Below are 26,502 nucleotides of genomic sequence, written 5' to 3'. Positions count from 1 at the left end.
TTTAGCTAAAGAAATTCCTCATTTCAGTTCTAAGTGTTCATTCCTTCACTCTGAGGTTGTGCCCTTGGGTCCTAGTCCTCCTACTTGAGGAGGTATCTTCTCCATGTGTACCCTATTCAGGCTTCTCAGTATTCTCTAGGTTACAATGAAATTACTCCTCATCCTTCTGAACTCCATTGAGTATAGATCCAGAATCCTCAACCACTCCTCATATGACAAGACCTTTATCCCTGGGATCATAAATGACTAGAGACATAGAAAAAGACAATATAGAAATCAGAAGGCTCTTTGAGTCTGCTCTGCCATTCAGTAATGATCATGGACTGATCCTCTATGTCATCCAAGTTCTGAAGAGGAGTCATATTGGACTTGAAACATTCACTGCATTCCTCTCTTCAATAATATTGCCAGACTTGCTGAGTTCCTCCACCATCCTTGTCTTTACATCAGATCATCTCCATCCATTATACTTTGTTAAACCGGGGAGAGCCAGGGAATGTGTTTTATGTGGATTTCCAGATAGTCTTTGACAAAGCACCGCACAGGTGACTGTTAAATATTATAAGTGCCCATGGCTGAAAGGGGCAAGGTATTGGCATGGATAGAGGATTGGGTGGCTGGCTGGCAGTATGCAGAGTAGGGATAAAGAGGTCTTTTTCAGGATGTCAGCCAGTGACTAGTGGAATTCCGCAGGGGTCATTGTTAGGACCACAACTATTCACGTTATATATTATACGATCTGGACAAAGGAACTGAGGGCAATGTTGCTAAGTTTGCAGATGACACAAAGACAGGTAGAGGAATAGGTATGTTGAGGAAGTAGTGGAGGCTGCCGAAGGACTTGGACAATCTAAGACAGTAGACGAAGAAGTGGCAGATGGAACATAACATGGCAAAATCTGAGATTATGCACTTTGGTAGAAAGAGTAAAGACATGGACTATTTTCTAAATGGGGAAAGGTTTCAGAAATCTGAAGCACAAAGGGAATTAGGAGTCCTAGTTCAGAATTCTCTTCAAGTTGACATACAGATTCAGTTGGCATTTAGGAAGATAAATGTGATGCTGGTATTCATTTCAAGAGGGCTAGAACAAGAGCAGGGAGGAATAGTTGTGAGTAGTGGGATTATGAAAGACAAAAGATTCAAAACTGAAGTAAAAAGGCATTTAATTTTCAATAATGTCCAACCATAGTTAAAATTATAAGGAATGCGATTTTGAAATGTAACATTAATTTGAAGTGTCGAAGCGCTTGTTTGCTTTAATTAAGAGTTATCATTCTTTTAAAATAAGCAAGAACCATTTCACAATTTAACCACATGAAGAAGGGTAATACCTGAAACGTTGGCTTCACATGTCCTACTGTTGCTACCTGGCTTGCTGTGTTCTTCCGGGCTCCTGTTCGTCTACATTGGAGTACAGCATCTGGAGATTTTTTGTCTTTCACTTCTTCAAACACCACCAAATGAAAAAAAAACCTGCTCCTTGATCATCTGAATTTCATTTTATGGGATCCGGCTGTGCATAAATGGACTACCCTGTTCCCTTTCATCATATCGATCACCAAACTTCAACAAAATATACTTCACCGGTTGTAAAAGCGATTTGGGGCACCGTGCAATCCTGAATTCCTCTGTATAAATACACACTTTTCTTCAAATATGGTGCCACTTGAGGCAAAATGGCTATTTAAAATGAAGAAAACGTTTTAATTTCCAAGGCAAAAGAAATTAACACCAAAAGACGAAACACTTCCCCTCAGTCGCCATCCTTGGTTGCCATGGATACTGCAAAGGCCAAGTGGTCAATTCAGCAACATGCCGGGGAGATCATTTTACACTCTCACAAAACCATTTTCACTCATCCCCACGCGACAGTCGATTTCCAGCTGCCTCCTCAAGCTTACCGACGAGGGTTTTATTTCAAGGCCAGATCGTTTTTGTTTACATTGTGATCGACGCTCCCACCGACTGACAGCTGCTTCGCACACATTTCAAAGAGGCGGGCCGTCGCTGGTGCGCGTGCGCTCTCGCGTCAGCTCCGCCTCCCTCCATCTCAGCGGGCGGGGAGCTCACGCGCGCCTTTCGGGTAGCCGGCGCCCGTGGGAAACGCGCATGCGCTGTCCATTGAGAACAAAGCGTGGCGCGGGATGAACACGGCAGGCCAAGCAGCATCTTAGGAGCACAAAAGCTGACGTTTCGGGCCTAGACCCTTCATCTGCTGTGTTCATCCAGCACCACACTTTGAATCTCCAGCATCTGCAGTTCCCATTAGCTCTGCGCAGTCCGTTGATGCGGGCGTCTCATTCAGCTTGTTGTCTCATGCCCCCTTCTCAGGATCACCCCACCCTCCTCCTCCCCTGCACATTTCTCCTCCCCTGCACATTTCTCCCCTTAACTCTCCCATCCACAAAGCCCCGCCTTCCCACCCCAAACCTTCTAACTCAATCTCCCCTCCCCCACACACCCACCCCGTTTCCACACACAGCCCCGCCTCCTACTCGCCCCGCCCCCGCGAACCTGATATCCATTCGCGGAGTGAGAGGCCGACGTATTGCGTTCTCGCCCGACGCCGCTATACAATCCGCGGCGTGTGTATGTGGGGGAAGTAGTGCGAGCGAAGCGGTGCTGGAAGGAGCGGGAGCCTCGGGTCCTGGTGACACAACCCCGAGAGAGGGGAAAAAAAAATGGAAGGCTTGCTTTAGATAATAGAATAATGCTAAACAATGCCTGCCCGGTGAGATGAGGCTCCGAAATGGGACTGTTTTGACGGCTGTGGTCTTGTGCAGCGTGGTCTCCGTGTCTTGGTACGCGGCGTTTTCCGCTCAGAAAGGTGAGAGAGGGAGACCCTCGAGGGAGAGAGAGGGAGCTGGATGTGAGGGAGTAATTAAATGGTCCAAAAGCAGCCGCTTGCTTTACTAGTTCACCACCCGTCATCCCCATTCACCCTTCAGCTCTCCCTGCCTTCCCTCCCTACATCTCCCTGCCTTCCCTCCCTACATCACCCCTCCTTCCCTCCCTACATCACCCCTCCTTATTCTTCAATCCCCCCCCCCCCAGTGATTTCCCCTTTTTCTCTTTATTTCAACACCTTGGGAATGTATTTGTTTGCGATGGTTTTTAAATATTTTATGCCGGACTTTTCCCTTTTTTTAAGTGGGATACAGAAGTCATTTGCCTTCTTTAACAATACCCCAGTTATTCTCTTTATTTTACCCCCCAACCCCACGAATAACCACATGTTTATTTGTGATGTGCTTCCATGTTTTATTCCAGATCTTTGCTTCCCCCCCCACACCCTTTTTTTTGTTAGGTGCGATGCAAAAGCCTTTTGCGGGAACCCAAAAGGATCTGGCCAAAAGGCTATCCCAGAAAATAAACAACACGGATTGCATGTGTTTCCGTCAGCACTGAGCAGTGGATCCATAGTGTCCCTCTGGGATGTCTTTTTTTTTAAAACCACTCCCAGTTCAATGGCAACACTAAAGTGTTTTTCTTTTTGTCATTCATCTCCTGGTTATCTTTCTCTTCCCCTCCCAATGTATTTTTTCCTAATTTCGGAACAACACTATCCACTTCCATCAGATTTGTGATTTGGCTCATGTTAATTCTCTGCGCTGCTTTACAGTCATGTTGAGACAAATTACAATGTTTCCAACCTGGGTTTCAATGTTAACTTTAAGTCGGCTTTTTTTTCTTTTAAAAAGATCCCTTTTTACAAAACGTGACGCCACTAGCGACAAACCATAGTAATTTATGTCATCGGATATATCCTTTTGGATGTGCTCTAAGCGAGCACCGTTTTGTTTTGTTGCTGTTGGAATCGCTTTCCGTTTTGGGACCACATTTGTTTTGTATCGTTGAGCCCAGTTCTGCTGAAGGGTCCTGGACCGAAACGTCGACTTTCCTGTTTCTCTGATGTTGCCTGACCTGCTGTATTCCACCAGCTCCGCGCTGTGTTGACTCTGATTCCAGCTTTGCAGTTCATGCTATCTCTTTATTTTGTTTATGATGTGAGTTTTGTACAAGAACTCCAAACCGCTGCTAATCCTTTCCCCGCCTCCGTTGAAGAAACGGCTTCCTTCGTTTTATATTGAAATGACGCTTTATGTTGGATTTACGAACCTCAGATGAGATGACGAAGCTTCGAAGTGTTTGTCTTTTTAAGGGTTAGTTAGAATTTTTGTCTGTACGACCCCACCATTTAATCTCCGCCTATTTTTTCCCGTAATGATTTTCAAGGCTCAATTTTAAAAAATATTGCGTTCGATTTCGCTATGCTTTTTAATAACTAGGGCCCTGTAAGTGAACTTAATTTTTGTTAATTTTCCGTGGGGTGTCGACGTCCCTCTACGTTCAGCATTAATTACCCATTTCCCAATAGCCATGGGTAAAATGGTGCTGGCTTCCTTCTTGAACTATTATAGTCCATGTGGTGTAGAAACACCTACAATGACAGGTGTATGGACTTCAGGGGTAGGGTTTTGGGTGGGTGCTTTACCAGAATATTTGGTCCATCAACCAGTTAGGTTTCCAAATAAAGATTGTACGTACTTTAAGGGAAAATTGAAGGGGGTGATTTTTTTTTGTGTGTGACTGTCACGTTTGCTCCTAGGTTGTAAATGATGTAGATGTGGTATTGCTGTTGAAGAAGCCTCCGCGAATTGCTGCAATAGTTTTTGAAGTTGTCTTGCCATTTAAGCAGTAGACTTTTGCATGGATCTCGGTGGGTTTAGCAGAGGACCCAGGTGCATGTCCAAGTGTGTCATTGATTTGTTATGATATGATTTGTATTTCTGTCTATTAGCATGCAAAATTTTCTATAATAATACACTCTTGTCATGTTGACAAGACGTTAAACAGATATTCCTCTCAGTATACCAATACTGAACATATTTCTGATGCACTAAAGTTTGTGAGCCGAAGTTTTAATCTCACTTAAAAACTGAGAACTGTAAATATATGTAGTCTGTCTGTATTTGAATGATATTGGTTAATGCAGTTTAATATTTCAGGCTGCTATTTCTTTCCGTCAGCTGACTCTCTTGGATGCTGTAACTTTCTGATATTGTAAAAAATGTCTCTTAAGGTTACTCGTTTACTGCGCACAGCCAGATTGTCATTGGAGAAGCAATATGATAGAGTGGAATTTGTTAGAGCTGATTCCTGGAATCAAATCTGAATTTATATGCCAGCATTATTTGCATTTTAAAGTTGAAAGATTAAAGACCAATATTATTCCCTTGTGTGTTGTTTATGTAATGAAAGATGAGTTGTTATGGGGTATTAGTGTTCTGTTGGGATATCAATTGTATCCTGCACTGCATTTTGTAGTGTCCTTGCTGCGTATCAGGAAACCAAACTTCAACGGTTTATAGCTGAAATTTCTTTTAAAACCTAAAACATTAGCAATAATAATGTATAAATTCATTCTTAGTTTCACACATTCAAACTTTATCAGCCTGACTCTTTTACACAAATTATTATTTTATTTGCTCCCCATCTTCTTAAGTGGTTGCATAAATTTGTATTATTCCCTTGAATCTTGAAGGGTAATCCAAAAGCATTGTGATAAATATTTGAAGGGGGAAAAATTGACATGGATGTGGGACTAACTTAATAGCTCTCAAAGAAACTGCTTGGGCATAATGAACAGGATGATCCTCCTGTGAAGTATCATTCTAAAGCAATGTTGACCGATTGAAGTCTCTGGTCAACCTCAAATATTGGTGTGGGACACTGCTTCAGCCACACTTACTAATTGTAGTAAAAAATGTTTTACTACAATGTATGCAAAACTACTTCGTGGACATATTTATTAAACTAACCTAATTCACCTTTTACTGATACTATTGGAGAAAAATGCATAGAATGTCTCAAAGTATTGCTCCCTCCAACCCAAACGCACACCATACCTCAGTCATTTTTGTCCTCTGTTACTGCCTTCACCTTGGAGATCCAACATCTCTACCAGAATCTTGGTGCTGCTGTATGTTTTGTAATCATAATGAAGTGATCATCAGTGCCCTGTCCTTACCACCATCTGTGTGCACATTCAATTTGAAAAAGATAGAAAAATCTCTTATGACTCAGCTATGTGCATTCGAAAAATGTTACGATTATCAACTAACAAAAATATAACTGACAACTTTACTTTTGATTTCTTCAGCCACCTTGTTCTTTTAGGTAACAGGAGATATTTCACTACTGAAATGTTTTGTCACCCATTCTACTCAATAATGAATGTTCCTGTTGAGAGAAAAGCATCTAAGTATTATTTGAAATATATTAAAGGAGAGAAACATGAGCATTGTGATCTGTTTGTTGACTTTCTGCATTTGGGAGAATGTAACACACCCCTCACAGCTTGGATGTATGATTTATATATTAATGACTTCATATCGCTGTTCTTACCACAACTAGTCTAGGTCTTTGAGATAGTTGCTTATTATTGTTATTATGTGTCATGTTGAAAATGTATCAGATCAAAAATTCAATTGTATTCCTTTTACGAGAAGTTAACTAAAAGTAGGAGTTAGGACAGTTTTTCTTAATCAACCTGTGATCAGACTTCTTATTCACATGTCCAAAGTAGCTGGAATTTGAAACTAGGCTGTATGGCCTAGAGGTAAGAACGTTACCAATACACAAGAGCCCTGGGACAAATTTTAACTCTACTCCAGATGTGACAAATATGTTTAGAGCTGTTTACCTGTTTCAGAACTGTCAAGTTTTCAGTCCTGTTAATTTTAGTGGTGAAAATCAAGTGATTTCTGTACGATCTGCTGTACCTGTAAGAGACATTCAAAATTTATCCCCGAGATCCTCTCTTGACTTCTGGAAATAATAGTCAAATTAATATTAGTAAACTTTTTTTAAAGCAAAACATCATTGGTTGGCCAAAAGTTTGTATGATAAGTGGTGCGAGAGACATCTCTGCTGACAGCCCCATGCATGATCTTTGGATTAGTGCAGCTGCAACAGCCGCATCCTTAGTACAAACAAGAAAGCCTGGCTTGGGCACCAGCAAGACTTCTGGTGTTGCTGTAGTCGTAATTCTGTAGAGGACTGTCAGACAGGCCATATTTCTTTTGATCTTTACAGTGGGTGGTTTCTGGCAAGCATTGAGCAGTCTTCCATCAAGCCAACTGATCTCTAAGGTTTTGGAATTGCACTGAGTGCCAGGAGCAAAGAGATGGGTTTTCTCTCTACCCTGATAAACACAGGATTAGTTTCTGTAGCAGTCTGCTGTTGGAAATAAGCTGCCAAATGACACTAAAACTGTGGTAGTGATTTGATTTTTTTTTTCCCCAGTAGGTGCTTTCATCCCTTTAGTTTTGATTCCTAATTTATATAAACTGTGATTGATTGTTCAATTATATCACTTCAGCTGATTGATGTTGCTACTGTGTTGAATTTTCGTGTTGTGCAAACATGATACAGGTACCTCCAGGTCAGTTGCAGTTTAATGGCTGCCTAGTTAGAATTACATAAACATTTCTCACTTGAAAATATGTCTGTCTGACCCAGCAGTACAGATGGTGGTTACCATGTATAGGCCCATTCAGGGGTTACATTTAGGGCTAGTACATTTTACTACACGATGTAATGCTAAAAACAACCTTAAATATGTGTCAAACTCAGTTGGATGTGATTGTGCAATGGCATGTTTTCATTATAAATATTAAAATGATGTGTGCCTGGCTTCCTGTCCTGATCCATATCATCTTATTCTTTCTTTTTAGTTCAGCCAGCCATTGTTAAATGTAGACATGCTGTCTACTTTAGTCACCAACTCAGTAATGCATTTTACAGCTACACTGCCATTGATGTAAAGCAAAATGTTGCTGTTGCTTTTCAGCCTAAGTCTTACACACTTGTTCGTTTTCTTCAAATCCCTGTATCACTGGAGGTAGTCTGTTTCCAGTGACTGGGTCCATTACTTCAAAATTTTAAATCTCTGTCTCAAATAATCCTATAATGTCCTGTGATGAAAGCAGGTTTCACTTTTTCTAAGTCTTTTATTATTCTTTATTTCCTTGAGCATCTGAAATATGAGCAGAACACGACTCCCTTTTATGGTCTGCCATTCAATAAGACTATTATGACATCATGGTTATTTCCAGTTTAACCACAGGGCCTTGTCAGGTATGCCTTTGTCTCCTGAGGTCCTGAACTTTGTGAATCCTTCCTTAAACTTCACAGCCTGTCTACATTTTTCTCCCCACCACTCATCCACTTCCTTTATTGCACTGTCTTTGACCAAGCTGTTGATCATCCTGTGATGTTTTGCTACTTCAGAGACACTAAATACTTGTTGTTGAATTGGTGACATGATTTGGTTTAGATTTGTTTACTTGTGCAGGGAATGGACCGAACCCAGGCAAGTTCTGTTCTGTATACTGAAAATTGGCAATAGGAACATATGAAAAGGATCCTTGATCCCATTCAGCGACATCATGACCAATCTGTGGCCTAATTCTGTATACCAGCTTTTGGCCCCTATCCCTTTAATACTTGACAAAAAATTATCTATCTCAGATTTAAAATTAGCAACTGATCTAGCATCAGCCGCCGTCTGTGGAAGATAGTTCCAAGCCTGTACCACGTTTTGCATGTAGAAGTGCTTCTTAACATCTCGCTTGAATATCTAGCCTTATTCCTCAGACTGTGTGCGTGCGCGCGCACACACACACAACCAACCCCCATCTCTCGACCCAGAAAATGGAAGGCACATTCATCAGCTGAGTGAATGGATTGTGTTTGCATGGTCACATTGTCTTTGAGGAGGGGCAGATTGTGAAAAGGGACATTTTTCAGTTGCTGGGATTCAGTCTGATTCTCTTCTGCATTGCTTTCAACATGAATTAATGAAATAGTTGAAGATGGTATCTCAACTTTCCCTGTATCTCCAAGTCTGAACTCAAATATTTATACTTAATGCTATGTGCTGCTTTGAAAAAAATAGGCATTGTTAGGTTTGTGTATCCTTTTGAGTTGACGTTGTATAGTATTTGTGAAAGGTTGGCAAAGAGGGGAGAGTGCAAGCTGCCTTTGTTGCTCAATGAATTATGGCAGTGAAGTTTGGTGCTTAAAATTTCTCAGGGCCCTGTTTCTCTTTCCATTACTGTCATGCTGTTTGCAAATGCTGGTGTGATTAATTCAAATCACTGGCTTTCACTGCTGTGTTGGGTTTTGTGTTCAAACACTTGTGATTTATTGAATCCGAGGATTTTTCTGAAAGCACAGAAGGGGGAACGTGGAAGCAAAAATGTTGAGAATCCTTGTTTTATGAAATATATTGGACCTGATGGACTTGCTGCATTCAGGCAGGGAGCAAGAAAATTACCTCCTACAGAGTAGGAGAGCTAAACCTAGAGGTGGGAGAAAGGGTGAAGTTAACTTGTGATAAGACTGTTAAATACCCACCTTAGACCATAAGACATATGAGTGACAGTAAGGTCATTTGACCCATCGAGGCCACTCCACCATTTAATCATGGCTGATGGGCATTTGAACTCCACTTCCCTGCACACTCCCCGTAGCCCTGAATTCCTTGCGAGATCAAGAAACTATCAGTCTCTGCCTTGAAGACATTTAATGTCCCGGCCTCCACTGCGCTTTGTGGCAATGAATTCCACAGGCCCACCACTCTCTCTGGCTGAAGAAATGCCTCCTCGCTTCCGTTCTGAATTTACCCACTCTAGCCAAAGGATGTGCCCATGGGTCCTAGTCTCCCTGCCTAACGGAAACAACCTCCCAGCATTCACCCTTTCTAAGCCATAGCACAACACTTGGTCTGAGCCAGATAGGCCAAAAAGCGATGATCCAAACCAGTTCCCTTTCTTATTCACACAGTTATATAACTTTGGAGCACTGAAAATGTCTGGTATGTGAATGGGTATCCCTTAAACAACTTTGCCCCATTTTGTTTCGAGTTTATTAAGATAAGTGTCAGTGATGAGATATTAGTTTTATTTGGCAGACTACGAAGGGAAAGAAACCATATTTTTGCTCTTGGAAACTCATTAGGAAAAAAAATATAGCCTGCTGCAATCTTTGGGTCAATCTCTCATCCACATTGGAAAGATGTGACTGGGGTTATTCAACTTGTTGCCAGATGTAATTGGAATGGTCTCATAAGTTGGCTGTGTTTACACTGAAGCTGCAGTAGTGGTGTACAAAATCACAAGTCCTCTGAGACTGACAGTACTTCAGGTTTTGGTAAAGGTCTCTAGTTCGGGTTGAGGGTGAGGTTGTTGACTTGCTCGCTGAGCTGGCTTGTTTTTGTTCAGATGTTTCGTCACCATGCTAGGTATCATTAGTGAACCCTCAGATGAAGCAATGTTATTCTATTCTGCTTGGAATTTATACTGCCTGTTCTGTTATGGTGAGTACTGTCATTTCTGGATTTGATCAGTGTAGATTTGTATATGGAGCCCAACTCTGTGTGTTTTTTGATTTGCATTACAGGTGGAGAACATGCTTGTAGGAATTCCTGCGCGTGTCTCCTTTTGGCTTGACTTACTATGGTTACCTTGTCCTAGTTAAACTGCTGGCCCTCATTGAATGAGTGTACTGATATTAAGGAGAGTTTTCGGGCCGTTTTGCTGCTAGTTGATGTTCATGTATTCTGGCTAGTTTCCTTCCTGCCTGTCCGTTGCAGGAGTCGTTGCATGGTATTTTATAAATCTCACAATAAACGGATATCCCTGCAACTTCATCTACAGATGGCTACTGAACAGCAACAGGAGGAAACAATATGCCCTAACACACTGGCCACATTGCCCTACGTCAAGAGCATATTGGAACTGACAACAAGTCTCCTAAGACCACTACAAGTCATGATGGCCCACAAGCCCCCATCCACTCTACGACAAATACTTATAAGGATTAAAGATCCCATTCCCACAACTTGTAGAACCAATGTGGTTTATAAAATACAATGCAATGACTCCCACAAGTCTTATACTGGACAGACAGGAAGGAATCTAGCTATTAGAATACATTAACATCAACTAGTAGCAAAACAGAATGACGAGCTCTCCTTAATATCTGTACACTCGGACAATGAAGGCCATCAGTTTAACTGGGACAAAGTAACCTAAGCCAAAGTAGACAAGCACAGGAATTCCTAGAGGCATGGTTCTCCACCCATAATGCAACCCACAAACACATAGAATTGGACCCCAAATGCAACGCGTACAGATCAAACCAGACATGACAGTACTCCTCATAATGGACCAGACAGGGTAAATTCCAAACGGATTAGAATAACATTGTTTCATTGGAGGCTCTACTGATGATGTCACCCAGCATGTTGACAAAACATTTGAATGATAACAAGTCAGCTTGTCGAGCAAGTCAACAACCTTGCTGACAGTACGTTCTCTAATTCCAATGGAGTTTCCAACTGATGTGAAAGTTCAGTTGTAAGACATCATTTCATAAGTAAGAGAGATAATGGGAATTGCAGATGCTGGAGAATCCAAGATAACAAAGTGTGAAGCTGGATGAACACAGCAGGCCAAGCATCTCAGGAGCACAAAAGCTGACGTTTCGGGCCTAGACCCTTCATCAGAGAGGGGGATGGGGAGAGGGAACTGGAATAAATAGGGAGAGAGGGGGAGGCGGACTGAAGATGGAGAGAAAACAAGATAGGTGGAGAGGAGAGTATAGGTGGGGAGGCAGGAAGGGGATAGATCAGTCCAGGGAAAACGGACAGGTCAAGGAGGCAGGATGAGGCTAGTAGGTAGGAGATGGAGGTGCGGCTTGAGGTGGGAGGAAGGGATGGGTGAGAGGAAGAACAGGTTAGGGAGGCAGAGACAGACTGGACTGGTTTTGGGATGCAGTGGGTGGAGGGGAAGAGCTGGGCTGGTATTGTGATGCAGTGGGGGGAGGGGACGAACTGGGCTGGTTTTGGGATGCAGTGGGGGAAGGGGAGATATTGAAGCTGGTGAAGTCCACATTGATACCATTGGGCTGCAGGGTTCCCAAGCAGAATATGAGTTGCTGTTCCTGCAACCTTCGGGTGGCATCATTGTGGCACTGCAGGAGGCCCATGATGGACATGTCATCTAAGGAATGGGAGGTGGAGTTAAAATGTTTCGCAACTGGGAGGTGCAGTTGTTTATTGCGAACCAAGCGGAGGTGTTCTGCAAAGCGGATAAGTAAGCTTCGTTCCAACAGTATTGATTGTGATTAAACAAAACCTTTTTAAAATAGATAAATGTCCCAACAGAGGCTGAATCATGAAGATGGATACTGAGCTAAATAACTTGTGAAAGATATTTTGAAATAAGGTACTTGATAGCCAGTTGACTATTTTAGAAATAAAAACAGAAAATCTGAGAGAAACTCAGCAGGTCTGGCTGTGTCTGTGGAGAGAGAAACAGGAAACAGTTAACTTTTTGAGTCCAATAACTCTTCTTCACATTATTTTTGCGGGGACAGGGAAGGGCAGAGGCAGGGAGAGAAAATTCAAAACTTGGAATAAGGTGTTGGTATCAATAAAAGCGTTCATTAAAACCAATGAATAAAAAGCCATCTGGTTTAATAAAATCCCTTTCACTCAGGGCGGGAAACCTGTCTTTACCTGGTCTGGTTTACATGTGACTCTGGTCCCCATACCAATGTGACTGACCAAACCCTTCCATTTGGTCGAGGTTGTGGGCATTAAGTATGACTTTGTCAGGGACAGATACACCTTGATGATGAAAGTAGCTAAGTTTAATCATCTTGGTGCTATACCACTGCATGATAAGGAAAGTTTGCACTTTGTCCAAAATGTTCTCATTTTAGCCTTCTGCTAGCCCTCTTGCTTCACTGTACTTAACACAAGTATCACACCAATGAAAATTAATGTAATTGTCCAATTTCTTTTCAGAAGATGAAAAATCTACAGTTGTCATGTAGACCAATTTCATAATTCAAAGAAAATGAATGAAAACTAAATGTAAAGACTTTGAGTTTAAAGTGTATGTACATCTAGTTCGAGTGACCATTTTTGAATTATTTATTATAGTTTTCCTGTATTTTCTACCAAAAAGTGAATGATTTGCCTCTAATTCCTTTTAAATTTGATTATCAATGAAATGGTAATTCTTTCTCACTATAAATCTAACGTAGGTTGACCCAATCTCAGTCAGCCCCAAATTATTAGAAGTTCTTCAGTACCTGTGTCCTCATTTTTAACATAAATCTTAGCATTAAATTAACAACAATTTGCTGCAAATCTAAGCCAGCACCTTTTTCCCCCCCTCATTTTGGAATTGTTCTGAAGCCTCTGATTTTTATCTGCTGCCTTGGACTGGGATGAACATTTGTTGTAATACTGCATGGTAGTTCACCCAAGTGTGTGGGCAAAGGAATTGCTTGATAATCATAAGTGAGATGCCTAATACTGTTTTAATTCATCTTGTGGAATGAAAATAATTGAAAGAAAGGTTTGCACTTCTGAAAAGATCTCACTTGATTCTTCACCTAATCAAGCATTTTTGACTTGCAGTCACTAATGTAATATATAGACAATGCATCAGCCAATTTGTGCCATAAACTTCAGAGAGTCTTTTCTGCATCATGTTGAGGGGTACATATTGGTGCAGAAGTCTAAGAGAATGTCTTGTCTTGTTCATTGTTGAATGGATCCACTTGAGAAGACAGGTAAGGCCTTGCACCTTGTCCAGATCGAGGCCCATTGCCATTGCAGCTGTTGCTTGGTACTGCACCAGAGTTCTAGCCTATACCTTAAGACTTGAGTCATTGGAATGGGACTGAGGCTTGAAAACGTAACCTTCTGACTCTGAGGTGTGAAAAGTGGCAAACTATTTAGTCCCAACTGGTTTTAGAAAATATGCACAGTACTGTGCTTATGGGATGTGGATGTATTTTTGTTTTTTAGCTATCTTCTGCTTGACATGTGTTTCCTTTTGTGATTTACTTACTTTTTACTTATTTCAGTTCTATAACTCTTAATTCTGTAGCTCTGGGGAAGAGAAAACATGGATTCTTGTGAAAGCAATTTAACAGAAGTCCTTTCTTTCTCCAAAAATCAAGGTACCCTACTAGGCTATTGCTAATTCATAATCAATAACTCATCATAAAATCTGACTATTTGGCCCAGTAGATCTGCTGATATTTGTGCTCCACCTAAGCCGTCTACTGTTTGTGTTTTTTACATTGAGTGTGCATGTGGCTACTAGAATGATTATATATAATATATTTGCAAGGATGGTCCATAATCTTTATGTACATACTGCATACATGTAACAGTCTACATGCACCAGTAGTCCATATATCCTTAGAGTTGTGCTTTTGGAGCAAGAGGCCATTATGAATTTGACAGGCAGTGACAAACACTCATTAAGAAAGTGAACATAAAATCAAGGCAATAATCCTTAAGTTGTCCTTGTGCCTGACATTGTGAGCATTTGCTTAAAAACTAGTCTGTGTCTTAATTGCCAAATGAACTTAAAATAAAATGATTTGTAACAAAGCTCATGGTGTAGTCTCTTCCTATCATCTTGAGCACCTAGACTTATGTCTCCTTGGTTAACAGACTAGGTTGTACGAATTAACCGAATAAGAAATGTATACAAAGAATACATTAACAAATTGCTAACAATGTTCCTTTGGTACATTTGCACTTGATTTAGTAGGACACAAAAATGAACTTGATTGCTTGCTTCTTTCCCTCCACCATCCAATTAGCTAATTCTTAACGAGAGTGAAAAATTAGGGACTTTGAACAAAGTCTTCTGAGTTCCTTGCCTGAGGCAGTAAATTTCAGTTGTTCCTCCCCCCCCTCCTCCCCAGTATGGATATGATGATGATACCACAAAGTTAATCAGGACTGAAGAAGCTGTGGGGTTTTTGCTTGCAGAAAAGGAAGATCAAGGTGTGATCTAATTGACGTCTTTAATATTGATTGATTTGGTTTTGATGGACAACTGTGGAGAAGCTGTTTCCACTTAGCTGGAAGTCCAAAACCAGCAGCTATAAATATGAGTTCTCAAAAAAAATTGTGAATTTAGGATAAATTTTATTTTCTCAGCCAGTTAGCATTCTAGCAATAATCAAAAGTGTAGATGAGGTGACGAGCACTGCAGTTGAAAGGTGGCTAGTTGAACATATGACTGAGAAGGGAATAAAGGAATATGTTGGTTAAGGTGGGAGGAGACTAGTCTGCAGCATGAATACGAATGGACAAATAATGTAGTATTTTATTAAGGATTGTTACTGGTGTTCTGTACATGTGGGTGTTTTTTCTCACCAATTAGTGTTGGAGCCATATAGCACGGTAAGAGACCGTTCAGTCCAACTTGTTCGTGCCGACCAAGTTTCCCCACACTAAACTAGCCCCACTCTCCCGCACATCCCAGATGTCCAAGTTCTTCAAGGACCGCAACTTTCCCCCCGCAGTGGTCAAGAACGCCCTTGACCGCGTTTCCCGCAACACATCCCTCACACCCTGCCCCTGCCACAACCGCCCCCAGAGGATCCCACTTGGTCTCACATACCACCCCACCAACCTCCGGATACAACGTAGCATCCTCCGACACTTCCGCCGTCTACAATCCGACCCCACCACCCAAGACATTTTTCCATCCCCACCCTTGGCTGCCCTCCGGAGAGACCACTCTCTCCGCGACTCCCTTGTCCACTCCACACTGCCCTCCAACCCCACCACACCCGACACCTTCCCCTGCAACCGCAGGAAATGCTACACTTGCCCCCACACCTCCTCCCTCACCCCCATCCCAGGTCCCAAGATGACTTTCCACATTAAGCAGAGGTTCACCTGCACATCTGCCAATGTGGTATATTGTATCCATTGCACCCGGTGTGGCCTCCTCTACATTGGGGAAACCAAGCGGAGGCTTGGAGACCGCTTTGCAGAACACCTCCGCTCGGTTCGCAATAAAGAACTGCACCACCCAGTCGCAAACCATTTCCACTCCCCCTCCCATTCTTTAGATGACATGTCCATCATGGGCCTCCTGCAGTGCCACAATGATGCCACCCGAAGGTTGCAGGAACAGCAACTCATATTCCGCTTGGGAACCCTGCAGCCTAATGGTATCAATGTGGACTTCACAAGCTTCAAAATCCCCCCCCTTCCCCCACTGCATCCCAAAACCAGCCCAGCCTGTCCCTGCCTCCCTAACCTGTTCTTCCTCTCACCCATCCCTTCCACCCACCTCAGCTGCACCTCCATTTTCCTACCTACCACCTCATCCCACCTCCTTGACCTGTCCGTCTTCCCTGGACTGACCTATCCCCTCCCTACCTCCTCACCTATACTCTCCTCTCTACCTATCTTGTTTTCTCTCCATCTTTGGTCCGCCTCCCACTCTCTCCCTATTTATTCCAGAACCCTCTCCCCATCCCCCTCTCTGAAGAAGGGTCTGGGCCTGAAATGTCAGCTTTTGTGCTCCTGAGATGCTGCTTTGCCTGCTGTGTTCATCCAGCTCCACACTTTTGTTATCTTAGCCCCACTTGATCTGTGTTTGGCCCATATCCCTCTAAACTTTTCCTATCTCTGTACCAATCCAAATATCTTATAAATGTTGTAATTGTGCCTGCATCTACCACTTCCTCTGGCATTTCATTTCACATACGAACCCTCCTCTGCGTGGAAAACGTTGGCCTCAGGTGCTTTTTTTAAATCTTTCTCTTTTTTTGCCTTTTTAAAATGTCTCCTAGTTTTGAACGACCCCACCCTAGGGAAAAGACTGTTACTATTCACCTTATCTATGCCCCTCGTGATTTTATAAACCTGTGTAAGGTCACTCCTCAACCACCTATGCTCCAGTGAAGAAAGCCCCAGCGCCTCCTTATAATGCAAACCCTCCAGTCTGGCAGCATTCCAATGAATTGGAGAGGGTTCAAAAAAACATTTAATAATATCCTCCCTACAGCAGGTGATGTCTCACCAATGTCCTGTACAACCTCAACATGACATCCCAACTCCTAAACTCATTACTCTGAACAATGAAGGCAGGCATGCTAAATGTCTTCTTAACCACCTTGTCTACCTTTTAATTTAACTTTCAAAGACCTGTACCTGAACCCCCATGTCTCTCCATTTGACAATGCTATGCAAGGCCCTACTATTAACTATATATGTTCTATCAATATTAGTTTGTAATACTTTGTATTTATCCAAATCACACTGCAGCCACTCATCACCCTCTTGGCCCAATTGATCAATTCCTTTATAATCTTAGATAGCCTTCTTTTACTTTTGACGACACCACTAATTTTGATGTCATCTGCAAGCTTACTAACACTGCCTCATAAATTCTCATCCAAATTCATTATGTAGATGACAAGCAGCAGTGGACCCAGCACCGATTCCTTGCAGAATGCTGCCGGTCTCAGGCCTCCAGTCTGAAAAACAAGCCTCCACTATCCTGTCTCCTACTGCCAAACCAATCTTATATCCAATTGTCACGGTCTCCCTGAATCGCATGTGATCTAACTTTACTATCAATCCACCATGCGGAACCTTGTCAAAGGCTTCACTAAAGTCTGTGCAGGCAATGTCTTCCACTCTGTCCTCATCAGTCTTTTTGGTTAAATCTTCAAACTCATTCAAGTTTGTGCAACATGATTTTACACACACGGACTATCCCTAATCATAAGAATGGATTTCGATGCATTTGGAGAAGGATAACCAATCTGTCAGAATGCCCTCCAAAAACATATCACTGATGTCAGATTCACTGGTCTGTAGTTCCCAGGCTACTCCTTTTTTATAGCCTTTCCTAAATAGAGGCATAACATTAGCCACCCGCCAGTACCTTACCCATGGCTACAGATGATACAAATATCTCTGCAAGAGGCCCAGCAATTTAGAAGAAGATCATGGAATTCCTGGGGTGTTGATATAGGCCCTTTGGCCCAACAAGTCCCCGCCAACCCTCAGAGCATCCCACCATGACCCACCTTACCTACAAATATGAGCAATTTAGCATAGCCAGTCTATCTAACCTGCACGTTTTTGGACTGTGGGAGGAAAGCAGAGCACCTGGAGGAAATCCATGCAGACACTGGGAGAATGTGCAAACTCAACAGTCAGTTGCCCGAGGGTGGAATCGAACCCAGGTCCCTGGCTAATCACTGAGCCACCGTGCCACTCTCTTTATTTCTTCCCTAACTTCCCACAACATTCTGGGATACACTTGAGATAACAAGGTGTGGAGCTGGATGAACACAGCAGGCCAAGCAGCATCAGAGGAGCAGGCAAGCTGACGTTTCGGGCCTATACTCTTCAGAATTTTCGGGGCCCGAAACGTCAGCTTGCCTGCTCCTCTGCTGCTTGGCCTGCTGTGTTCATCCAGCTCCACACCTTGTTATCTCAGATTCTCCAGCATCTGCAGTTCTTGCTATCTCTGGGATACACTTAATCAGGTTCTGGAGATTTATCCACCCTTTTTCTTAATACCTCCACCACCACCACCTTTTGTAATGTGAAATGTTTTCAGACATCAATATTTATTTCCCCAAGTTCCTTGGCATCCATTTCTTTCTCCACAGTAAGAACGGATGTGAAATATTTGTTTGATATCTCTCCCCTCTCCTGTGTTTCCACACATAGACAACCTGCTTGACCTTTTCAGAGGGGGCTATTCACTCACTAGTTGCTATTTTGTTCATAATGTATTTGAAGAATCTCTTTGGATTATTCCTTATCTGCCAAGGTTATCCTGTATTCTCTTTTTGTTTTGTCCTTTTGATTTCTTTCTTAAGAATACTCCTATGCCTCTTATACTCTTCAAGAGATTCACCTGATCTTAGTTACTACACATAATATTTGCCTCCTTATTCTTATCCAGAACCTCAATATTTTTATTAATCCATTGTTCCCAACTCTTAGCAGCCTTACCCTTCAGTCTGAACAGGAACGTAATGCCTCTGAACTCATTATCTCCCTTTTAAAAAGTCTCCCATTTGCCAGTTATCCCCTCACTTGCGGGCAGTCTATTCCTAATCAACTCTTGAAAGTTCTTCTCTGATAACGTCAAAGTTAGCCTTACTCAATTAAGTACTTTAACTTTTAAACAAGGCCCATCCTTTTCCATAAATATTTTAATGCTAATAGAATTATGATCACTGGTCCCAAAGTGCTTTCTGAAATACTTCAGTCATTTGCCCTACCTTATTTCCCAAGAAAAGATCAAATTTTGCTTTTACTTTAGAAGTACACCTACGTATTGATAAAGAATTTTCTGGACCACATGTAACCACTTCTTGCTATCCAAGCCGTTAACAATATATGGCAGTGCAGTCCACGTTTGAGGTCTCTCTACATATTTAGTCCTTAGGCCCCCAAAAGTCAGTGGCAAACTATGTTGCAACCTCATCAAAATATCATTTCCTGCCCCCCGCCCCCACCGACTTTCTTTCTCGAGTTCCACCCATATCTTCACTGGACGATCCCTCAGAAATATTCTCTTTAAGTACAGATATAACGTTTTCCTTAATCAAAAATTGAAGCTTTTCGTGTGAGAGTTGAGTCAGTGAGTGGCAATAGGCCACGTTCAGTTGACAACTACACAGCGATCACTGGATAGTGATTGGAATGAGTGGGATCTTAGCCCCTGACTTAGTAAATTGAGCAGATGTACTTCTGCAGATAAAAATTTAATATGTCTGAATTAGTGATCCTATTAGTGAAGGACTTGACAAGTTATCCTGTTAATCCTGCTCAACAGCTTTATTTTAAAATGCTGTTCATTGTAATCCTGTGGAAGGATTCTATTTCCAATTTCTTCTATGAATTTAATAAAATAATGTTGCCAATGATAGGTCCTTATCTTCTTTTTCCTTCTTGAACACTGGGTAACTCACAATAACAGGAACTGTGTGAAACTGTGTAATCTTGCTGTGGGCTTGCTGATTTGGTATCTCTTCCTTTAATATGAAATGGTGAAAAGAACCTTTAATTTCACAAGCTGGGACATGAGCAATTTTTCCAAGGCAATGGTGATTTATTTACCAACTAGTAGGGAAGGCAGCCATCTCTGGGTGAGCTGACATTTCAGGCCTAGACCCTTCTTCAGAAATTTGAAGAAGGGATTAGGCCTGAAACGTCAGCTTTCCTGCTCCTGTGATGCTGTTTGGCCTGCTGTGTTCATCTAGCTCTACACTTTTTGTTATCTCAGATTCTCCAGCATCTGCAATTCTCTGGGTGAAAGGTTTTGAGTTCCCATAACTCTCATGATGAGGGAATGGAATTGCTCATCGGTCTGAAGCAAAGTAACAATCAGCAGTTGTAAAGACTATAGTTTATTCTCTTTATTTTTAGTCCATAAAAAATAAACAAGATGCTTCTTTTGTGTCAATACAACTTTTTTTGTTAGTAGTTTTAAAAATCATGTTGAATGGAGCAGATTATAAATCCACTTTTTTTCCTAAAAAAAGTGAGGAAAATGCCAGACAGAATTGAGTTGGTGAACTTGTGGACTTCTGGACTAGGAGAGCTGGCTGTGTGGTTCCTGTGCAGAATCTCAAAATTGTTACAGTGCAAAAGAAGGCCATTCAACCTTGCATATAGCCTTGTGCAGACACAAACTATAGCCTGGTTGTGCTGAATGTGCACAATATTTTAGCCTGGAAAGGAAGAACAACTAAAAAAAATCTGTTTATTACTCTACCTTGTTTCCTTCCTACCTTTTGCCCCTGCCCTGCACCCCCCCCCCCCCCAAGTCCTTCCTCTCCTTCCCTCCACACCCCTCACTCCTTCCCATTCCCGTTCCATTCCTCTTTTTTTCTCTTTCATTCCCACACACACTCTTGATCGCGCATGCTCAACTTCTCTCTGCAGTCCTCCCTACCCTCCACACACCAGTATGGATATCTAACAGAAAAATTTCAATACCTGTTCTTTTCTGACAATTTCCCTATCATCTCTTTTCCGAAAATTCCATTGTTGAAAGAGAAAAGGAAAAACCCACTTTCAGAGGTTCTGAAAGAGAAAATTGTCAACCTGTGGATGAAAGACTAAGAATAGATACATTTTAGAACCTCCATCAGCAAAGAATCAGAAGAAGCTGAGCTGAAGGAAAGCACTCGACACCTGTGATCCAGACCTATGCGAATGCTGTGTTTCTGATTTTTTTTTTCCTCCTCCCCGCCGCACCCCCACACTTTTTTGTCTTTTCTTGTCTCTCTTTGTGTGTTCATTTGTATGGGTATAAGACTTTTACAAGAAGGGTAGAGTTTGTTATTGATCCATAAATTAGATTAGATTAGATTCCCTGCAGTGTGGAAACAGGCCCTTTGGTCCAACAAGTCCACACCGCCCCGATGCATCCCAACCTGACCCATCCCCCTATAACTCTCACACCCCTGAACACTACGGGCAACTTAGCATGGCCAATCCACCTACCCTGCACATCTTTAGACTGTGGCAGGAAACCCACGCAGACACGGTGAGAATGTGCAAACTCCACACAGACAGTCACCTGAGGCTGGATTCGAACCTGGGTCCCTGGTGTGTGAGGCTGCAGTGCTAACCACTGAGCCACCGTGCCGCCCCAAATTCAACTTGCTTAATTTTTTCCTGTTGGTTTAAAAACAGTTTGATAACAATGAAATTCTTATTCGTGAAAGAAACCTGTTGTGCATATTCTTCAACTTGAATTAGACAGGTAGGTAAAATTGGGCAATTCAATGCTTTAATCAGACTTTCACATTTGTGATTCTGGCACGAGTGGAGCTGCATTTCCAACACGTTCCCTGAACTCTGAACTGCAGCTCTGGTCTCCATTCATCTTGATTGGCTAGAGTGAGCTTGGAACTGTCAAATTTCTGAATCTGGTAATGCAGATCACTCCACTCCTCTACCACCTCTAAAATGACAAGGACAGCAAATGCCTTTGTTTCAGAATGACCGTAAGGCGATGCCTGGGAACTGTAGACCAGTGGGTCTGACATCACTGGAGGGTCAGTTGTTTGGAGGGTATTCTGAGGGAGAGGATTTCCATGCATTTGTAGAGGTAAGGACTGTCTAGGGATAGTCAGCATAGCTTTGTGCGTGGGAAATCATGTCTCAAACTTGAATGAGTTTTTTGAGAACGTAACCAAAAAGACCAACGAGGGCAGAGTGGAAAATATTGCCTACACAGACTTTAGTAAAGCCTTTGACAAGGTTCCACATGGTGGACTGATTAGTAAAGTTAGATCATATGTAATTCGGGAAGAGTTTGTCAATTGGGTACAAATTTGGCTTGACAGTAGGAGCTAGAGGGTGGTGTTAGAGGTGATAATGGGAACTGCAGATGCTGGAGAATCCAAGGTAACAAAGTGTGGAGCTGGATGAACACAGCAGGCCAAGCAGCATCTCAGGAGCACAAAAGCTGATGTTTCGGGCCTAGACCCTTCATCAGAGAGGGGGATGGGGAGAGGGAACTGGAATAAATAGGGAGAGAGGGGGAGGCGGACTGAAGATGGAGAGAAAAGAAGATAGGTGGAGAGAGTATAGGTGGGGAGGTAGGGAGGGGATAGGTCAGTCCAGGGAAGACGGACAGGTCAAGGAAGTGGGATGAGGTTAGTAGGTAGATGGGGGTGCGGCTTGGGGTGGGAGGAAGGGATGGGTGAGAGGGAGAACAGGTTAAGGAAGCAGAGACAGGCTGAGCTGGTTTTGGGATGCAGTAGGGGAAGGGGAGATTTTGAAGCTGGTGAAGTCCGCATTGATACCATTAGGCTGCAGGGTTCCCAAGCGGAATATGAGTTGCTGTTCCTGCAACCTTCAGGTGGCATCATTGTGGTACTGCAGGAGGCCCATGATGGACATGTCGTCTGAGGAATGGGAGGGGGAGTTGAAATGTTTCGCGACTGGGTGGTGCAGTTGTTTGTTGCGAACCGAGCGGAGGTGTTCTGCAAAGCGGTCTCCAAGCCTCCGCTTGGTTTCCCCAATGTAGAGGAAGCCACACCGGGTGCAATGGATACAATATACCACATTGGCAGATGTACAGGTGAACATCTGCTTGATATGGAAGGTCATCTTGGGGCCTGGGATAGGGGTGAGGGAGGAGGTGTGGGGGGCAAGTGTAGCACTTCCTGCGGTTGCAGGGGAAGGTGCTGGGTGTGGTGGGGTTGGAGGGAAGTGTGGGGCGAACAAGGGAGTCACGGAGAGAGTGGTCTCTCCGGAAGGCAGTCAAGGGTGGGGATGGAAAAATAGCTTGGGTGGTGGGGTCGGATTTTAGATGGCGGAAGTGTTGGAGGATGATACGTTGTATTTGGAGGTTGGTGGGGTGGTGTGTGAGAACGAGGGGGATCCTCTGGGGGCGGTTGTGGCAGGGGCGGGGTGTGAGGGATGTGTTGCGGGAGACGTGGTCAAGGGCGTTCTTGACCACTGTGGGGGGAAAGTTGCGGTCCTTGAAGAACGTGGATATCTGGGATGTGCGGGAGTGGAATGCCTCGTCCTGGGACCAGATGAGGTGGAGGAATTGGGAATAGGGGATGGAATTTTTGCATTCGACGGCAGTTGGAGATGAAGAGGTCAAGGGAGGGTAGGAGGCCTGGGGGTGGTGTCCAGGAAGAGGACTTGTGTTGGAGGAGGGTGAAGGGGTCAGTTTCAATGGCAGTTGGAGATGAGGAGGTCATTTCAAGCCCGCTGACTCCCACAGCAACCTAGAATACACCTCCTCCCACCCACCCTCCTGCAAAAATTCCATCCTCTATTCCCAATTCCTCCGCCTTCGCCACATCTGCACCCAGGATAAGGCATTCCACTCCCGCATATCCCAGATGTCCACGTTCTTCAAGGACCGCAACTTTCCCCCCGCAGTGGTCAAGAACGCCCTTGACCGCGTCTCCCGCATTTCCCGCAACACATCCCTCACACCCCGCCCCCGCCACAACCGCCCCCAGAGGATCCCCCTCGTTCTCACATAACAGCCCACCAACCTCCGGATACAACGCATCATCCTCTGACACGTCCGCCATCTAAAATCCGACCCCACCACCCAAGCTATTTTTCCATCCCCACCCTTGTCTGCTTTCCAGAGAGACCACTCTCTCAGTGACTCCCTTGTCCACTCCACACTCCCCTCCAACCCCACCACACCCGGCACCTTCCCCTGCAACCGCAGGAAGTGCTACACTTGCCTCCACACCTCTTCCCTCACCCCTATCCCAGGCCCCAGGATGACCTTCCGTAACAGGCAGATGTTCACCTGCACATCTGCCAATGTGGTATATTGTATCCATTGCACCCAGTGTGGCTTCCTCTACATTGGGGAAACCAAGCAGGGGCTTGGTGACCTCTCTGCAGAATGCCTCCGCTCGGTTAGCAACAAACAACTGCACCTCCCAGTCGCGAACCAATTCTACTCCCCCCTCCCATTCCTCATACGACATGGGCCTCCTGCAGTGCCACAATGATGCCACCCGAAGGTTGCAGGAATAGCAACTCACATTCTGTTTGGGAACCCTGCAGCCTAATGGTATCAATGTGGACTTCACCAGCTTCAAAATCTCCCCTTCCCCCACTGCATCCCAAACCAGCCCAGCCTGTCTCTCCTTCCCTAACTCTTCTTCCTGTCCCCCATCCCTTCCTCCCACCTCAAGCCGCACCTCCATGTCCTACCTACCACCTCATCCTGCCTCCTTGACCTGTCCGTCTTCCTTGGGTGGTGTTAGAGGGTTGTTTTATGTACCGAAGGCCTGTGACCACTGGTGTTTGACATTTACGTAAATGTTTTGGATGAAAATTTTGGAGGCATAGTTAGTAAGTTTGTGGATGTCACCATAATTTGGTGGTACAGTTGATAGTGCAGATCGAAGATTACAAAGGGATCTTGATCAATTGGGCCGATTAGTTCAAGAACTGGCAGAAGGAGTTTAATTTCGATTAAAACAAGGTGAGGTATTTTGGTAAAATGAACAAGGGCAGCACTTAGACAGTTAATGGTAGGACCCTCGGTAGTGTTACTGAACAGGGAGATGTCGGGGTTCAAGTATGTTGTACTTTGAAAATTTTGTCGCAGGTAGATGGGGTGGTTGAGATTGCATTTGGCATGTTTGCCTTCGTTGTTCAGACCATTGACTATGTGAGTTGGGACGTCATGTTAATGTTCTACAGGACATTGAGGCCACTTTTGGAGTACTGTGTTCGGTTCTGTTTGCCCTGCTATAGGAAGGGCCTTATTAATTTGGAGAGGGTTCAGCAAAGATTACAAGGATGTTGCGAGGACTAGAGGGTTTGAGTTATAAGGAGAGGCTGAATAGGCTGGGACTTTCCTCACTTGAGCGTAGGAGGTTGAGGGATGACCTTACAGAGGTTTATAGAAATCATGAGGGGCATAGATAAGGTGAATAGCAATGGTCTTTTCCCTAGGGTGGAAGAGTTCAAAACTAGGGGATAAATTTTTAGGTTGAGAGTAAAAACATTTAAAAGGGACTTGAGCGGCAACTTTTTCATAAAGAATGTGGTTCATATGTGGAATGAACTGCCAGAGGAAGTGGTAAATGCAAATACAGTTATGGCATTTAAAAGTGAATGGGAAAGATTTAAAGGGATATGGGCCAAATGCAGACAAGTGGAACTAGTTTAATTTGGGAACTTTCATTGACATGGGCAAGTTTGACCAGAGGATCTGTTTCTGTGCTGTATGACTTTACCACTCTATGAACACATCGGGACCACCGTTACTTGCAAGATCACCTCCAAAACACACACTATACTGACTTTGAACTGTACTAAACTACAGTAAAGGAATATCAATAAGCGTTTCAGAATTTCCTTCCTAACAGCACATGAGGTGTACCTACCTCCGCCCATAGGCTGCAGCAATTTAAAAAAAGCAGCTCACCGCCACCTTCTCGAAGGGTTTTGGAAATGTACAATAAATAAATATTGGCCTGGCCTGTGGCTTTTTTTTTGCCTATTGTGACACCCAGAACAATTTTATAGGTATCATGCAGCAAAAAGTTTGTAGGACATTTTTGACAAATGATGATGGTGGGCCTTGTGCCTTTTGTCTTTGTAACAATTTGAGAGGCATCCAAAGGCCCAGGTCAAAAGATATGTTTTTTTTTTTTGCCTTTGTTGAATCTGTTATGATCCTAGCTGATTCCAGTATGGAGCAAGTTACATCCCAGGGTGAGATTTGCCTTGATCGATGATGAGTTTTTTTTGTTATTTGTTTACCATTTTAGCCCGTCACTGACTGTATTTGCATGAGGCCGCAGATGTACTGTTAAGAAAATAACATCAGTGCTCATTACACACAAAAGGGAAGAACATGAACTGTTTTAAATTGTACAAGAACGTTGAAATGGTCATTTTAAAAAAAATCAAAACATAAAACTCAACGCTTGTACCCTTCACAGCAACCTTACAACTCAAACTTCAATGAAGGGTCACCCTATCTTCACTTTTTAAAGTTTTGTGCTCCTTTAAAACTAATACCTTTTCAGTCCCCAAATTTTCCATTTCTTCAGTTTCCTTGATTGATTTTCCCATTGGACTATTTCCTTACCTATAACTGCCTG

At 43.2% G+C, this 26,502-nt stretch overlaps 2 protein-coding genes across 5 annotated transcripts in view; one reads left to right on the top strand and one right to left on the bottom strand.

Annotated features, from left to right (window-relative positions):
* The window catches only part of sqstm1 (sequestosome 1), a 55,779-nt gene extending 53,757 nt beyond the window's left edge, over positions 1–2,022 (bottom strand). For both annotated transcript variants that reach the window (XM_059650562.1, XM_059650563.1), the window contains exon 1: positions 1,335–2,022. The gene's annotated coding sequence lies outside the window, so the exon portion shown is untranslated. The remainder of the gene's footprint in view (positions 1–1,334) is intronic.
* A 550-nt stretch (positions 2,023–2,572) lies between these two features.
* Positions 2,573–26,502, top strand: part of mgat4b (alpha-1,3-mannosyl-glycoprotein 4-beta-N-acetylglucosaminyltransferase B) — a 233,648-nt gene continuing 209,718 nt past the window's right edge. The window contains exon 1 of one of the 3 annotated variants that reach the window (XM_048543637.2): positions 2,573–2,830. In XM_048543637.2, coding sequence (XP_048399594.1) covers positions 2,740–2,830 — 91 coding nt within the window. In that variant the 5' untranslated portion in view covers positions 2,573–2,739. Of the gene's footprint in view, positions 2,831–3,916; positions 4,167–26,502 lie in introns of those variants that run through there. The other 2 variants (XM_048543635.2, XM_048543636.2) reach the window with 2 other exon arrangements.

This window comes from Stegostoma tigrinum, chromosome 13 (genome assembly GCF_030684315.1).
Source record: "Stegostoma tigrinum isolate sSteTig4 chromosome 13, sSteTig4.hap1, whole genome shotgun sequence".
NCBI classification, from domain to species: domain Eukaryota; kingdom Metazoa; phylum Chordata; class Chondrichthyes; order Orectolobiformes; family Stegostomatidae; genus Stegostoma; species Stegostoma tigrinum.
This window is presented reverse-complemented; position numbering and strand designations above follow the sequence as displayed.